At 53.0% G+C, this 17,743-nt stretch overlaps 1 protein-coding gene across 1 annotated transcript; it reads right to left on the reverse strand.

Annotated features, from left to right (window-relative positions):
* Positions 1–10,115: 10,115 nt before the first annotated feature.
* Positions 10,116–11,072, reverse strand: LOC115600275 (olfactory receptor 14J1-like). Its single transcript, XM_030468611.1, has one exon. The coding sequence runs from the start codon at positions 11,070–11,072 to the stop codon at positions 10,116–10,118; it is 957 nt and encodes a 318-aa protein (XP_030324471.1).
* Between the last annotated feature and the right edge of the window lie 6,671 nt (positions 11,073–17,743).

A 17,743-nucleotide genomic window follows, 5' to 3' on the forward strand; every position in this document is an offset into this window, starting at 1 on the left:
AGGGCTCCCAGTCCTGTGTCTTGATGAAGGAGGAGAAGGGCACTGCATATGTCTGGGGGAAGACAGCAGTTGGTGTGAGGTTGGGGGCTATGGGAATATTGGAGTATAATCAGGAGGTGATTTGGGCTTCTCCCAGACAAAAGGAGGCCCCAGCTGAGGTGCATCTACACCAATGCACACAGCATGGGTAACAAACAGGACGAGCTGGCAGCCATTGCACAGCAGGACAGCTGTGATGTAGTTGTCATCACAGAAATGTGCTGGGATGCCTGTCACAGCTGGAACACTGCAGTGAATGGATAGAAGCTCTTCAGAAGGAATAGGAACGGATGGAGAAGTGGTGGTGTGGCTCTGTCTGTTAGGGAATGTTTTGACTTCATAGAGCTTGATTCCAGGGATGAAAAAGTTGAGTGTTTATGGGTAAGGAAGAAGGGGAAGGCAGTATTGTATTTGGAGTCTGTTTCAGACCCCCCTGTTGCCTTTCGGTTAAAGGCACGACCTGGTTCTGGGGTAGCACGCGGTTGCTAAGTAACGAGGTAGTCAGACGCCGAGATGGGGTGAGCAGCCAAGAGAGCCAAGAGAGAGCTTATTGCCACATGGCAAGGGTTTAAATAGACGCGCCTTGTGCCTTGTTGCCTAACTTCCGCCGTGTCACAGCTCACATCCTATTGGCTACAGGGGGAGGGGCCTCTGACTTCCCGTAACATCGCGAGATCTTCCGAGCGCCAGGCCCTATCTAACCACATTTCCCCCCTCCCTATGCCCAATAGATTAAAATATAATCACAAAAATATACTTATAATGTTAGTTAAAAATCTATCCTCTTTAAATTATATGATTATCATCATTTAGTGCAAATCTTAAAGACACGTGCAAAATTATATCCCTTATCCCTGAGTTAAAAACTTAAAGCACCACAAGTGAATGGGGGTTAGAATAAGTTAGTAAGACATAAAAAGTAAAATCTGAGGTAGTTTGTGTCTATCTGAGTAGCACAATGGGAACGTCCGCCTTTGTACGAGATCTGCAGGCGTGGGTGCTTGAGATGTGGACGGGGAAGTTGCTGGCATGTCTTCTCCTGCCACCGGAAAACGCGGATTGCGAGGGCGCCCAATGATGCAGTTCTGTGGACAAAAACTAAGAATCGTCATTAGTTTCATCCCGACGGTCCGGTTTAATGGATTTAAGCGGACACCACTTAACTTGACCATCTTTTTTGATCGCAGCGTAACCTCGCCCCGTTAGCAGTAATCTCCACCCCTTTTCCCATTCTCCCAGCTCATTTCTGACCACAATTAATGGGCCCTCCTCCATCGTTCGAGTGGCCCAGTGTTTTTGGGCGGGGCTATTCACCTCCTCACCCCTGGGGAATTGATTTAGTGCTAGTAGGGCGGTCGCTAGCAAGCGAGCCTGGTCTCCCGAAGGAATAACGTTGGTAAGACCTTCTGATCTAGCCAAGACCTCTAGTTTAGATTTCAAGGTCTGATTTGCCCGTTCGACAATGGCCTGCCCTGTGCTGTTGTATGGAATGCCATGTACCAAAGCAATGCCCCATTTTTGGGCGAAAGCTTGGACAGATTTAGATACAAAATTTGGGCCGTTGTCTGTCTTGCTTCGACTAGGGACACCGAGCCACGCCATGGCCGTCAGCCAATGCTGAATGGTTGCCTTGGAATCAATCTTAAGGTGTTGGGTGGCAACAATCATCCCACTATACGTGTCTACAGTCACTGCTAACCACGCTCGGGGTTTTAGCAGCTGGCAGAGTGTGAAATCGGTCTGCCACACCTCAGAGGCTTTAAGACCCCTGGGGTTCACACCACTAGACCACAGTGGCGCTTTTTGACAGTGGGGACATGTGGCTACCACATGTTTTGCATCAGTAGCTGAAATTCCACATCTCTTTACTAACGCTTTGGCACCAATGTGGAGAGACTCATGTAGCTGTCGGGCGTCTCTCAGTGTCCACAATCCTTTCGCAGCTGCATCCGCCTTGTCGTTGCCAGTTTGGAAAAAGCCTTTAATTGGGTTGTGGCTGTTCACATGGATGACCGAGATAGTACCCTTTCGGGAAGAGAGTGCGTCTTCCAGCATCAGAGCAGCTATAGATGTTGACACGCCGGGCCCTGACATGGCCAAGCAAAGTCTGGCCACGAACATTGAGTCTGTCACGAAATTAAGATGTTCTGCCGGGAACAGTCCACATGCCAGTACTACAGCCGATGCTTCTAGCTGCTGAACTGAAAGGGCACGGTCAGTCATTTTAACACAGCGCCACTCTTCACCTACTTGCCACACCGCTGCTGCGGTCGAAGTCGCTGAAGAGGCATCTGTGAATACTGTCGGTCCTGGTTGAGGTCGGTTCATGACCTTCCGTGGAAGGTCGATGTCAACAACTGTCAGCATCTGGGTCCAGGGGGGTTTCGAGGCGTATCGGATTTCCCCACCAAATCCGACGAGGGCTATGGCCAGATGCTCTGACAAGGCCGCTGACTGTGTTGGGATCTGCTTGCGGAAAGGTAGATATATCCTGGTAGGCTCGATGCCTAAGTGCCTCAAGGCTAATTTTCTGCCCTTCATTATAAGGTTGCCAAGGCATTTGATTCCTGGGGAGAAAGCACGTGATGGTTTTCCCATGACTACCCACTGTATCGGTCGGGCTTTTTCAGGAGGGCCAGTGCTCCTACTCCCCCCTCTTTTGTAAAGTGGACATACAGGTCGAGTGGAATATTAGGATTCCACCTGGCGAGCGTGCTCGACAACATCTGTTGTTCAATGAAGTCAAGGGAATTCATTGCTTCTGCCATCAGGGTTTTCCGCTCCCATGGGTTCTTCCCTCTCAGGAGATCATTCAGGGGGGCCATGATTTCAGGCGGGATCAGGATGATATTACGGAGCCATTGCAGGGACCCCACCAGCTGTTGCACATCGTGGAGTGTTTTAATATCTCTACGAATCTTCATTTGCGGAGGGCTCACGTGAGAGCTTGTGATTTCTACTCCCAGGAAGCTCACACACGGGCCTCTTTTGATCTTCGCGCTCGTGATTTCAAACCCGTTTGCTTGTAGAGTTTCAGAAACCGTCGACACCAGCTGGTCCACCTGCTTTGCTGTCGGTGCAGCGATCAAAATGTCATCCATGTATTGGATGATGGTGGCAGTCGGGTCTTTGCGTCGAGCTGGTACTAATGCTCGGTCCACTGTGATTTGGCAAATAGTGGGTGAGTTGATCATCCCTTGTGGAAGCACCTTCCATTGGAAGCGTAGGTTTGGGCGTTGGCTGTTCGGGTACACAACAGAAAAGGCAAATCTCTCCTTATCATCCTTGTGAAGGGGTATTGAAAAGAAACAGTCCTTAATATCAAGGACGGCACAAGGTTGTCCCTCTGGTATCATGGAATTCATGGGCAGCAATGTCTGTACAGGACCCATCGGTTGGATCCTCTTATTCACCTCACGTAGGTCGTGGAGAAGGCGGAATCCTTCGCCCGTTCGCTTGGGTACGACAAACACCGGGGTGTTCCACGGGCTGGTAGAAGGTTCTATATGGTCTCGGTGCAGTTCATGGTCTATTAGTTCAAGGAGGGCATCCATTCGAGGCTTTGGTAGGGGCCACTGCTTGACCCACACCAGATCGGTCGACTTCCATTTCAGCTTTATTGGTGGAAGTGGATGCACGGCAGTGGCCCTTACGGTAAATTTGTTACCCTGGCTTTCAATAGGGAGAGAGCATCTCTTCCTAGTAGGGGTGGGACTCCTGGCAAGACGTATGGGTATAGGATGATGGTCTTTTCCGGACCATCCTCAGTCTAAATTGTAATCGCTATCGGCTGGGTGCTCTTCAAAGCTCGGGTTAGTCCCCCGACTCCTCCCACCGTAGGGGCGCCTTGTAATGGCCAACTCGGGGGCCAGCTCATTTCAGGGAGGATGGTGACATCAGTTCCTGTGTCGACCAGGAAGGGGACCTTGATGGAGTTGCTGTTGGGGGTGTTGTAAAGAGTACACAACCCCCATACCACTGGCGGGCTGTCGCATGTTACTGCCAGGGCCACCCTGGGGTCTCGCCCCCATGGGGTGCTTCTTGCTGTTGGGGCTGGGGCGGATTTACTTGGGCCACCGGTTGGGCCGCCGGTTGGGCTGCCGGGCTGGCTGCCTCTTGGGTGGGCACTTGGATTGGGGGTGCCATTTGGGGCACCATCTGGGGTACCATTTGGGGCGCCATGACCCACCCAGGGTAGGTGTAGCTGAGATGCAGGTTTGGAGGTGTCTTTCCCCATCCAGGGTAGACGTAGTTGGGCCGTCCCATGTTCCAGGTGGGAGAGGATCTCGCACGGCCCGTGTGTCCTCTCCCTCCCCCGTTTCCCTGGGCATTAGCCTTGCAGTCCTTAGCTACATGTCCTCTTTTGCCGCAATTCCAGCACCCTCCCTTACGCCGGGTCTTGGGATGGGGGGGCGCTGCTGGTGGGGCTGTCTTCTGGGGGCAGGCTGTCGCAATATGGCCCGCTTCACCACATTTGAAGCATGCCATTGCAGTGGTCAGTTGGTTAACGGTTGCCTGAACCGGGGATAGACGCTCCCTGGTCGTGACATGCTTGATCATGTCTGAGAGAGATGACCCTGTTGGCGCATGCATTCAGCGAGAAGTGCGCTTTTAGCTTCTGCAGGCAGGGAGGAAGAGTCAATCGCCACTTGTAGACGATCCACGAATTGTATGAAGCTCTCATTCTCATCTTGCTTTATTGTGTTCCATGATGAGTGCTTGGCGATGAACTTAGAAGCTGCACGAATAGCTTCCCTGGCGGCGCGTGTGGTCGTCATTATTTCATAGGGCCGTAAGCCTTGGGCTTGTGCCTGAGGGGTAATCATGGCTGGGTCTGCGCCCATCAGTCTTTGTAGGCTGGAACCATGTAGCGGGTGGTCTTCCCCAGCCACTTGGGTCAATTGCCTGGCACAGTTATCCTCCCATTCCTGCTTGAAGACAATCATGCCTGCCCCTTCAAGAATGAGTCTGCATGTATTTTTTATATCAAATGGGAGCATGTCATCTCCCCCGAAAAGCCCATCTATGAGGGTGGAGACCATAGCAGAGTTTATTCCCTTGTCTCCAATTGCTCGGACAATTGCCTGTACGTCCTTGGGGTTAACGGGTGTGTAAACCCTGCGATCCCCTTCTCCAACCCGGACCGGAAACGCCAGTGGATTTGAGCTCCAGGCTGCACAAGCATTCTGTATTTCCCTCCATGTGGAAAGCTGTGTTATATCCGGTTTTTCCAGGTTAAGGGAGTGAGTTCCCTCCTTTTCTTGTTTTGAGTCAGTCACGGGCGACCCATCCCGTTTAGTTCCTGATCTGGATTTGGGGCTTGACCAGTTTCTGTGCTCGTGTTTTGGGCTCCAGCTCCGTCTGTATTCCCTGTAATCAGGCGCGCTGTGGCTCCGCCCTCTACCTGTGGGAGCAGGGGAGCCCCGGTGCCGCTCATTCCCCCTGTGGGCAGGTGGGCTGTGGCTCTGCTTGATACCTGAGCGAGCGGGGGAACCCCGGTCCCACCCTCTCCCTCTGTGGGCAGGTGGGCTGTGGCTCCGCCCACTACCCGGGCGGGTGGGGGAGCTCGGGCTCTGCCCTCCTCCCTTGCGTGTACAGGGGCTGTGGCTCCGCCCGCTACCTGAGCGGGTGGGGGACCTTGGGCTCCGCCCACCTCCCTTGCACGTGCGGGGACTGTGGCTCCGCCCACTGCCTGGGCGGGCAGGTGGGCCTCGGTCCCACCTACTCCCCTTGTGGGCGGGCGGGGTGTGGCTCTGCCCACTACCTGGGCGGGCAGGTGGGCTTCGGTCCCGCCTACTCCCCTTGTGGGTGGGCGGGGTGTGGCTCCGCCCACTACCTGGGCGGGCAGGTGGGCTTCGGTCCCGCCTGCTCCCCTTGTGGGTGGGCGGGGTATGGCTCCGCCCACGTTCTGGGCGGGCCGAGGAGCTCCGGCCCCGCCCGCTCCCCCTGGGGGTGGGCGGACTGTGGCTCCATCCACGCCCCGTACGAGCACGTGCGCTCCGGTAACACGTGTTTTCCCTGTGGGCATTTTTTATTTCCTCATCAGGACGTTTATTTGGATTTTCATTACGGCCAATTCTTGGCCTCTCGCTCGCGCTTCTTTCCCATTTCCAATCGTCCCCGCCGCCGCCATTCCGGCCGGGCTCCTTCCCCTTTTCCAGGCTTGCATTTGCTGAAGCCGGCGCTTCCTCCCCACCCCCATCGGGTGCACTCGCGCCCTGCCCCTTGCCCTGCTGCTCGGTGTTGTCGTGCGGGGCGTATGGCGGTGGTCTGGCCCAAGACCCTTCCGCGGCACTCCTGGCTTCCTCAGCCAGCCTGTCCCAGAAGGACCTCACCCGGTCTCGGTCCTCTGGTGGGGGTGCAGCAGATGGGGGGAAGCGGCAAGCAGCATGTTTGGGGAAGTACCGTCCTCCCGCTCCCTCCCCCGACCCCCCCCTGCCTCCCTCGGTCGCCAAGCCGCCGCTTGGCGTGGGGCCGGCGCAGCCGCCGACGGGCTGGCTGGGTGCAGGGGGGCAGCAGCTCGGGCATCCCCCCGTTCCCTCCTTCAGGCAGCCGCATGCAGGAGGCATGCCGCGGGTGGGCAGCGGGTAGGGCAGGTCCTGTCGTCCCGCGGGACTCAGGGACTTGGGACGGCGGGGCGAGGGCTCGCGGCCACAGGACGGGGACCCGGCCCCGCGGCAAGGCGAACCAGCGCAGCTGGGGGGGGACGCGGTGCGGCGACGCGGGAAAACGGCGCGGTCAGGGGAGTCGGCGCAGGGGGGCTGGGCCTATGCGCGTGGGCACGGGGACTCAGCGCGACAGGGTGGGGGTTTGGGGGGCGTATCTCCCTCCTGAGATTCCTGAGGCTCTGCAGGGTCACTGATCTCTGGTGGGTGCAAGGTCTGCGTGGCAGCCCCGACCCCCAGCTTCGGGACTGCTAGCAAGCAGTGCCTCGCGGCTTTCCATGTCTCTTGTTCCTCCATGGACTTCTGCAGAGCCTGCCGAATCTTTCCCCACGCTTTCAAATTTTTCCCACTACCTGAAGAGATCGTCTCCTCAGCTAGCGCTGTGGTACATTCGGGCCAAAACTCTGGATGGAGGATATCTACGGGCTGCTCAATTACCCCCAACTGAATTAACCTAGGGACCGCGAGTTTAAAATCACATGGCTTACAATCAACACCCCATTGCTTATGCATTTGCGATACGACCTTAATAAGGGCTTCCATCCCTCCTTGTCGATCCGGTCTGTACTCTCGTCCTCTCAGCTCGAGTTCCGTCCACTCCGGGCTAGGACTCCAACACTCCCGTCTGCTTCCGGGCCTGGAACTTCTTTCCTTCGACCCCAACTGGGAGCAAAATCTTTTTCCGAGTGTTCCCGGGCCTGGAACTTCTTTCCTTCGACCCCGACTGGGAACCTTTCACACTACCTATGTTAACTAGAACCTAACTACCGTGAATCCCGGGTTTCGGCACCATTTGTTGCCTTTCGGTTAAAGGCACGACCTGGTTCTGGGGTAGCACGCGGTTGCTAAGTAATGAAGTAGCCAGACGCCAAGATGGGAAAAGCAGCCAAGGGAGCCAAGAGAGTTTATTGCCGCGTGGCACGGGTTTAAAAAGACGCGTCTTGTGCCTTGTTGCGTCACTTCCGTCGTGTCACAGCTCACATCCCATTGGCTACAGGGGGAGGGGCCTCTGACTTCCCATAACATCGCGAGATCTTCCGAGCGCCAGGCCCTACCTCACCACAGCTGCCCTTTGGGGAAAAACCTTTCCCTGATATATAAACTTAACCTCCCATAATTCAGCTTCTAGTAACTTCCCCAAGTTCTGTCATTGATCACAGGAGTGAAGAAATCTGACCCAGCCCCATCTCTTCCCCTTATGGGGATCCATAGATTGCAATGGGGTCTCCCCTCAGGCTTCTTTCCTCCCAAATGAACAATCCAAGTGACTTTAGGTGCTCCTCATAAGTCATCCCTTCCAGAACCTCCACCATCCTTGTTGCTCTCCTTTGGACATTCTCCAACACCTTGATGCCTTTTTTATCCTGGGGTGCCCAAACTGCACACAGTACTCTCAGTGAGGCCGTACCAGTGCAGAGCAGAGCAGGACAGTCACCTCCCTGGGCTGGCTGGTGACACTGTGCTTGATGCACCCCAGGACACGGTTGGCCCTCCTGGCTGCCAGGACACACTGCTGGCACATCTCCAGTTTGTCATCAACCAGGACCCCCAGGTCCCTCTCTGCTCTCCAGCCACTCGTTCCCCAGTCTGTACTTGCCCCCAGGGTTGCCCCATCCCAGGTGCAGAATTCAGCACTTGCCCTTGTGGTTGGTGATTCAGCACTTGCTGAACTTGTGGTTCAGCACTTGTCCTTCCTGTGCCTGCTGATTGCCCAGCTCTCTAACCTGCTGAGTTCTCTCATCCACAAACTTGCTTCAGATTCCTTCCAGTCCTGCACCCAAGTCACTGCTGAAGATGTTGAAGAGGACTGGGCCAAGGATGGAGCTCTGCAGGACCCCACTAGTGACCGGTCACCAGTCTGATGTGACCCCATTCACTGTCACTCTTTGTGCTCCACCTGTGAGCCACCTGCTCACCCATCACATAGCAGGGTTGTCCAGCTGTATGATGGACATTTTATCCAGGAAGATGCTATGAGAGACAGTACCAAAAGCCTTCCTGAAGCCCAGAAATATTACACCCTCTGCCTTCCCTTGATCAGGTAGGTGGGTTTCCCTGTCATAAAAGATTTGACCCACTGGGATCCCCAAGTCGTTCTCTGCAGGGCTGCTCTCAATCATTCATCTCCCAGTCTTTACTGACAGTGGGGATTTCCTCCTCCCAGAAACAGGACTTTGCACTTGTCCCTATTGAACTTCATGAGTTTTGCACAGACCTACTACTCAAATCTGCCCAGGTCCCTCTGGTTGTCATCCATACCCTCAAGTGAATCACCTGTGACACTGAGCTTGGTGTCATCTGCCAACTTGCTGAGGAATCACTTGATCCCACAGTCCCTGTCACTGATGAAAATGTGAATCAGTAGTGGGGACATCCACTACTATTTAGAAGGTACCTTTAAGTCCAGAAGGGACATCCTTAAGTATTGGTTTCCCTTGGACACTGATCCATTGACCATAACTGTTTGCATGAAGTCATCCAACCATTTCCTATCTCATCCAGCTGTCCCTCCATCAAACACATCTCCCTCCACTTCATCAAGGAGAATGTTGTAGGGGATCATATGGAGTTTTGGTAGATGAAGTCTGCAGCTCTTCCCTTCTCCACTGCTGCAACTACTCTATGGCAGAAGGCCAGGAGGTTGCTGAGGCTCAGTTTGCCCTTTGTGAAGCTGTGTTGGCTGCCTCAGATCAAATCCCTCTCCCCCATACATTTTGATGTGGCTTCCAGGAGGATCTGTTCCAGGATTTGACATCCCTTGAACACAAACATGGGCTTCAGACCCTCTCATCCTGACCAGTGACATGTGACAAAGATATAAGGAAGAGGTGATTTTAATATAGAAGTTTTGACTTTATAGGATTTGATGTCAAGGATTGCTCTGTTACGATGTGGAAGGGACACACATCCCTTGGAGTGGTTGACATGGGGATCTGGGGCAATGATTTCCAGAGGGACATTGGAAATGGAACTGGAACTGAGTTGGAGTGAATTGTTCAGGGATCAGACAAAAGAATGAGGAAGGCCCTCCCATTGAGTCAAAAGTGTCATAGTGAACCCCCTTGTTTTCTAAACTTCTCAGAGGACTCCAGCTGTGGCTGGATCAGATTGTAACACCAGAGGAATCTCAGAAAAAAAACATCAGGAAGAGATGAGTTGGTCACTGCTGTATAACCTGTTTTTTCAGTGGCAAAGGAACATACATCTCATTTAAAAAACATTTCCAGCACCCTTTGTTTAAAACCAGAAAGGAAGACACAGAACTGGAAATGGTATGAACAAGAAGACTTCTTTGTGCACATCATTATCACATGTAAAACAGAGAAAAAACCTGAAACACCAATAGTCCCAGAACTCAGGCTGAACATGTGATGAGACACAATACTAATGATTTCAGATATTTTATCAATTCTACACATGAGAAATTGAGCATTTTCTTATTTGAAGAAACAATCCTGTCATCAGTTTCCATACAGTACCCTTGAGCTCCTGGTTCCTCATGCTGTAGATGAGGGGGTTCACTGCTGGAGGAACCACCGAGTACAGAAATGACACCACCAGGTCCAGGGATGGGGAGGATATGGAGGGGGGCTTCAGGTAGGCAAAGATGCCAGTGCTAATGAACAAGGAGACCACGGCCAGGTGAGGGAGGCACGTGGAAAAGGCTTTGTGCCTTCCCTGCTCAGAGGGGATCCTCAGCACAGCCCTGAAGATCTCTACATAGGACACCACAATGTAAACAAAACAGCCAAATGCAATACTGGAACTGACCACAAGAAGCCCAAGTTCCCTGAGGTAAGAGTGTAGGCAGGAGAGCTTGAGGACCTGGGGGATTTCACAGAAGAACTGGTCCAGGGCATTTCCCCGGCAGAGGGGCAGGGAAAAAGTATTGGCTGTGTGCAGCAGAGCAGTGAGAAACCCAGTGCCCCAGGCAGCTGCTGCCATGTGGACACAAGCTCTGCTGCCCAGGAGGGTCTCGTAGTGCAGGGGTTTGCAGATGGCCACGTAGCGGTCGTAGGACATGATGGTCAGGAGAGAGAATTCTGCAACTATAAAGAAGACAAAGAAAAAGATCTGTGCAGCACATCCCTTGTAGGAGATGTCCGTGTTGTCCCAGAGGGAATTGGCCATGGCTTTGGGCAGAGTGGTGGAGATGGATCCCAGGTCGAGGAGGGAGAGGTTGAGGAGGAAGAAGTACATGGGGGTGTGGAGGTGGTGGTCACAGGCGATGGTGGTGATGATGAGGCCGTTGCCCAGGAGGGCAGCCAGGTAGATGCCCAGGAAGAGCCAGAAGTGCAAGAGCTGCAGCTCCCCCCTGTCTGCAAATGCCAGGAGGAGGAACTGCCTGATGGAGCTTCTGTTAGACATCTCATGCCACTAGATAGGATACAGATCTTTTAGTGCAAAAAAAAAAAAAAAAAAAAAAAAAAAGTCATGACAGTGTGAATTCAAGAAACATTTTTAAATTTCTCCCAGAGACACACAAACAGCTTCTTCCATTTCATGAACAACTTTTTAATGTACCTTTCAAACACCCTGGCTTATCCTGGTTGAATGTCCATTAAGGAGCAGGGTCTGTGCTACCCTATCGCAATTGGGAAAAAAGAGGCAGAATGGGATCTCAGATTAAATCCATTCTTGATGTTCAAGAGCTTTACATCATTGTCACCCCAATGCATCACTAGGCTGCAGAGAAGAGCTGATGGGATCCAGCATGTTTTTCTATAGAACAATTTTTAAAAAACGCATGAGGAAAATTGTAATGCAGGAGCCCCTGGTGTTTCTCTTGCTCTGCAAGTGAAATCTTGAGGGTGCTGAGAGAAAAAGGGACTGTCCCTTAGTGCAGAGTGAGGACAGCTGCTCTGTCCATCAGTCCTGCTCTCAGCTGCACAAAGAGGCAAAGATCCTAAAGATGGGGTATCCTGACAGGAAGGTGGTCTGACACCCAGCCCCACACCCTGCAATCCCCACAGCCCCAAGTCTCAGGTGGTTTGGATGCTTTTCCTCCACAGACACAGCAGCAGAACAGGACCTGCAGCATCAGTGTCTGAGCTGCACAAGAATCCTCACCCCCCCAGCCCAGCCAATAGAAATGAAAGAACAAGGGCAGCAGCAGCAGGGGCAAGAGGGGAACCTGCCAAAGTTCTGCTACCAAAAGAGTCGGGACAGGGAGACACAGGCAGAGACTCCAGCATTTCCCTTCTCTGCTGGGGGGCTGGTGGAAGGCTCCTCAGAATTCAGTGACCATGATCTGAAGGGCTGGGGGACTGTGCTGTGTGACAAAGAGCAGGGTTTAGCTCTAGGGAGGGCAGCAGCTCTGCAGGGGATGGCTGGGAGGTGCAGGAATCCCCCCTGCCATCATCATCCAGGCAGCAGCTCCCTCTCCATCCCTGCCCATCGCTGCTGCCTGCAGCTCTTTCTCTGTCCCCAGCTCTCCTCCCTGGCAGTGCTCACAGCCCCCATCCCACCCACTGAGTGCTCAGCTCAGCCCTGCAGACCCCTCCTGGCAGCAGCAGGACCTGTCCAGGGGCATCTCTGACTGTGCAGGGGCTCAGGAGCAGCTCAGACAAGGGCTGAGGAGAACTGGGGTCTGTGTGCCTTCTGCAGAGTGCAGAAAGAGCTTTCCATGCCCTGGAGAGACAAGTGAAAGAAGAGCCTGAGAAAAGCTCCGACTGCAGCAAGAAAACTATGCCCTGAAGGGGCTCCTGAAAAGTCCCCTCAGAAATCTTCTGGACATCAGATGGAGCTGTGAGCAGCCCTGAGCAATTCATCCCTCTCTCACCAGCACCAGGAGCCTGCCTTTGCTCCCTGTCTCCTGCCAGCCACAGCTTCTGCCAGCACCAGGGAGCTCCCTGGAAGGCCGAGAGCTGCCCCTGGCAGGCAGGCAGGCAGGCAGCAGAGTCCCTGCCCCAGCACACAGCCCCTGGGCTGCAGGACCCTGCTCTGAAGGACAGCCCTGGGCACCCCTGCCTGCACACACCCCCTCACCTCCTCTTCACAATTCCCCTTCCACCTCCAGCCCCTTCCCCCCTTCCAGCTCCCAGCAGCTCTGGCTCTGCAGCTTTAGGAGATGCCTCCAGGAACTGCACCAGCTTCACTGCCCTGCGCCAGACACTCACCATGTCAGAAGCTGGGAAGCTTCTCCTCCACTCAGCTGGCACTCCTCCCCTCCATCTTCACCCCCTTGAAGCTCTCTCTGCCTTGCTCATCTCCCCCAGATACCCTGGCAGTGCCCTCAGCCCTGCTGCACTCTGCAGAGGAGCTGCTCCTGCCCAGAGCTCTCTCTCTGCAGCACTGCCCACTTGCCAGCAGCTCCCTCCATCCCAGGAGCCCAGCTCACAGCTGTAATGAGCTCTCTGGGGGGTTTGATGCTGAGCCCATGACAATTGCTCAAGAGGCAAGGAGAGGAAGCTGCAGAAGCTTCTTTGTCAACAAGAAAGTCCAAGGCAGAGTCCAAGTACAAAGTTTCCAAAGTTTCTTGGCATGTGCCTGGGTCCCCCCGAGGGACAGCCCTGAGAAAGCAGTGTCCCCTGCAGGGTGTGGGGGGGAGCAGGAAGCAGGAGGCAGTGATGGCAGGTGGGCAAAAGGAAGGTGCAGGTGGCTCTGGTGCTGAGGAAGCCTGGCTGTGTGTCAGGACTGCAAAGGGCCCAGCCCTGAGCCCATTCCCCAAAGGTGCCAGCCCTGAGCCCCAGCCCCTGGCAAGGGAGGGAGATCCTGTCCCTCCCTCAGCCCTCAGGGCTCTCCTGACAGCACTGGCATGTGGAGATGGGCAATGCCAAGGGCAGGACTATGGCACAGCACCTCCCAGCCTCCTGCACATGGACAAGGAGGCCCTGAGCCCCAGTGCTGCTGGAACCTCCACTTGTCTCCCCATGGCCATCAGGGACAGAGACAAGAGCCATCAGCAAAGGCATGGAGAGCTTGGCTCTGCCAAGTGTGCCTCCAGCTTTTCCACTGCTTTTCCCTCTCCCATCTCCAGCACAGTCTGTCCTAGGCTGTCCCATCCCCTGTGCCTCTTGCCCTGCAGGCTCTGCTCCTTCACCCGCCTGCCCCACCTTGCTGTCCCCTTCCTCTCCTGACATCTCTGTGTCCTCCCTGCCTCTGCCTTGGCACACAGAGCCTTGGGCTGTTCCAGGCTCCCCCTGGGGGATGTGGTGTTCCCCAGCATGGCCCTTGCAGTGACATTTCTTTCTTCTGCTCTCCCCTCCAGGCATCCTCAGCTGTACTTTGGGCCATTCTTTCTTTCCCAAGCTGTTTCCCAGTGTAAAGAAAAGCTCCACTATACCCAAACCCACCCTTCAGGCACTCCCAGGATCCTCCTCTACTGCCCACAGTCTGCACAGCACTGAGCCTTGGCTCATCAGTCTCTGTATACCACCCATGGTTTTAGTGCCTCCAAACCCCACCTTGGGACAGCTGTGGCTGTGTACCATAATAACTGAGGTGGCTGAAGATTAGAGAAAAAGTGAGTCACAGTATTATTTGGGTTTGAACGGAACTCTATAGGCCCTTGCAAACTTTCCCTCTCCAGCATTCCTGTAGGGGCCCTTCAGTACATGAAGGTCTCCCCAAGCTTTCTTTTCTCCAGGCTGAACACTCTTGTCTCCCTCAGCCTTTTTTCCTAGGAGAGGTGTTCCAGCACCATGATCATTTTGTGGTTATTCTCTGGACCCACTCCATCAGGTCCTTGTCTTTTCTCTATTGAGGGCTCTAGAGCTGGATGCAGTGAGGTTTTACGAAAGCAAAGTGGCAGAATCCCCTCTCTCAATCTGCTGGACACTCTTCTTTTGATGCAGCCCAGGATGTGATTGCCCTTCTGGCCTTCTGCACGCGTGCACTGTTCCCTCATGTCCAGCTTTCCATCCACCAGCACCCCAAGTCCTTTTCTGCAGGGCTGCTTTTTAAAACCTCATCCTCCAGCCTGTCCTGATGGTGAGGATTGTTGTGATCCAGGTGCTGCACCCTGCACTTGGTCTTGTTGAACCTCAGGAGGTTCACCTGGGTCCACCTCTTCAGTTTGTCCAGGTCAATATTATGAATACTTCTGATGAACAGAAAAGATCTTGCTGCAGGGTTTTTGATTGTGTTTCCAAGTTTTGTATCTCCTTTTCAGTGCTGAGGGTACAGTAATTTGAAAACGCTTTCTGCCCCACAGCAAACCTTAGTAGGGTTCATCCAGGTTTCAGCTATAGCAAGCTTAGAATTCTCAAGCTGAATTAATCTGTCTGTTTTCTCACTTTTATAACCAGCCTCCTGCTTCCAAACAGCAAAGCCTCATCAAGCAGCTTGTATCAATGCAACCACCCACAATTTCCAAGTCCTTTCCTTTTAGGAGATGATCTTGTTTGACTAACTTGATATACTTCTACAAAGAAATTACCAAATGGGCAGATGAAGGGAGAGCAGTGGATGTCATATACCTTGACTTCAGTAAAGCTTTAGACACTGTCTCCCATAACATCCTCATAGTAAAACTCAAGAAATGTGGGACAGATGATTGGACTGTGAGGTGGATTGGTAACTGGCTCAACAACAGAGTTCAGAGGGTTGGGATGAGTGGTACAGATTCAAATTGGAGGCCTGTGGCCAGTGGTGTTGCCCAGGGATCACTACTGGGTCCAGTTTTGTTCAACCTTTCCATTAACAACCTGAATGAGAGGATGTGGTGTACCCTTGGCAAGTTCACTGATGATCCAAAGCTGTGAGAGGTGGCTGAGACACCAGAAGCTCTCTATCATATGTGGACAGGCTGGAGAGCTGGGCAAAGGTGAACTTCATCAAGTTCAATAAGAACAGGTCCTGCATCTGGGTAGGAATAATACCAACCACCAGTGCAGATTAGGGGACATTCTGCTGGAAAATCTAGAATCCCAGTGGACAGTAAATTCTCCATGGTTCAACAATGGGCCCTTGTGGCCAAGAGGGCCAATGGTGTCCTGGGGTCCATCAGGAAAAGTGTGTCCAGCAGATCTCAGGAGGTTTTTCCTACCCCTCTACTCTTTCCTGGTGAGAACACATCTGAAATACTGGATCCAGTTGTCCAAGAGGAAGGGACCTACTGGGACAGTCCCAAGGGAGAGCTAGGATAATGATTAAGGATCTTATACATCTCTCCTATGAAGAAACATTGAGAGAATTAGGGCTTTTTAGAAGGCTTAGACCAGATCTTTTGAATGCCTATAAATATCTGAGGGGTGGGTGTCAACAGGAAGGGGCCAATCTCTTCTCAGTTGTGCCCATTACTAGGATAAGGAATAATGGGTTTAAGCTAGAACATAGGAAGTTCCACCTCAACATGAGGAGACAAGTCTTGACTGTCAGGTTGTGCGAGCACTGAAGAGGCTGCCCAGAGGGGCTGTGGAGTCTCCTTTTCTGGAGACTTTCAACACAACCCTGGATGTGTTCCTGTGTGGCCTGCCCTGGGTGATCTTGTTTTGGCAGAGGGGTTGGACTGGATAATCTCTTAATGTCCCTTCCAACCCTTAACGGTCTATGATTCGATGACCTCAGTCCCTGGGACAGTGATGGGGTCCATTCTGCTCCAGGCAGGTGAAGGACAAAGAGGGGATTGCTGAGGCAGAGTGAGGAGGGGACAGAAAGGCATGGGGTGCACCTGGCCTTTAGCAAGCCCTTTGCTTGCTTAAGCAAGAATCATGGAATCATGGAACAGGTTGGGTTGGAACTAGATGATTTTTAACCCTTCACACCCAACCCATTCCATGATTCTGAGATGCAGTCCAAGCCAATTCCAGGTGGACATTTCCACAGCCACCACCAAGGCTTTGTGATGCAGGGTCTGGTGCCTGGATACCATTGTCATGGGCGTCTCTATGGTGACCCTGGGGATATACAAGGGTTGTGGAGACCTGGGGTGCCCATATCTGGGAGAGCACCTCCCTCAGAAGTCAGCAGCTGCCCTGGCTGACCATGGAATATCTGTGGCAGAAAATGCCCAAGATGTCCATGGAGAAGGAGGTGGAAGCCTGCTGCCAGCCCTCCACAAGACCCCAGGGTCAGTGAATGAAGGAAGGGCCAGTCCAGAAGTTCCCCTGCAGGCTGTGGGGAGAGGGCAACTGTCCCCTGCAGCCCATGGAGGAGCACGGAGGGGCAGATGTGGATCTGCAGCCCTGGACAAAACCCACACCAAGGTGACATCAGTTTTTACTGAAACACGTGAAATTTTAGAAAAGCATCACATTTGAGCAATGTGAGAATGGCTGGGGCAAGGGGCAGGAAGGTGAGATGGCTTTTGTCTCCCTGTGTCTAGATTTCTAGTGAGTTCCATGGGGACAGGGACAGGGTTGGCTTCAGTTGAGTGGGAGGTGTCCCACCCATGCATGAATGGGGTTGGAACAAGATAAGCTTAAGCCCTTCCAACCCAACCCATTCCATGACTCCATGTTTCTGTGACACAGTCCCAGGCAGTTCGAGGCCTCGACAGCACCACCAGGGCTTTGTGATGGGGTAGGTGCAGTTTCTCAGCTGTTCCCTTTACAGCTGAGACCCAGGCCCGATGAGGAGCCATGACAGCATCTTCATATTCTCGTGCTGTTTTAATCCCATCACCCACAGTTGGTTCCATTACTCCAGGAACCCATAACATTACTGATAGTGTAGGGTTAAATGGGGATGGTGCAGCATGCACAAACCTTTGCCTCACAGGCTTAGGGCATGGCATGTGATAAGGATCTACAGTCTCATCATGGTATAGATCACATTGTGTACAACCAATTCTTTCAGATACCTGAGAGCTTTTCCACGTGTGGCTGCTTTGACCTGTGGGCAGTCTATTTCCTCTTTATAGGGCTATTTCTTATATCTATGAAATGTGTATCTGCTAGGTGTAAGTAGTTGATTCTTCAAAAATTTCTTCTGTCTTTGGGATGTCAAAACATGTACAGTCCTATTAGTAGAAACCAACATGGCTCTAGAGGACCCACCAAGAATGAAGAGGAAGATGAAGTATAACTGCCGTAGCTGAGACCTTGTTCTCATTTCACCTTCCCATATGTGTGCTAGAAATACTGCACAGCATAGAG

Source organism: Calypte anna, unplaced genomic scaffold (genome assembly GCF_003957555.1).
Source record: "Calypte anna isolate BGI_N300 unplaced genomic scaffold, bCalAnn1_v1.p scaffold_183_arrow_ctg1, whole genome shotgun sequence".
NCBI classification, from domain to species: domain Eukaryota; kingdom Metazoa; phylum Chordata; class Aves; order Apodiformes; family Trochilidae; genus Calypte; species Calypte anna.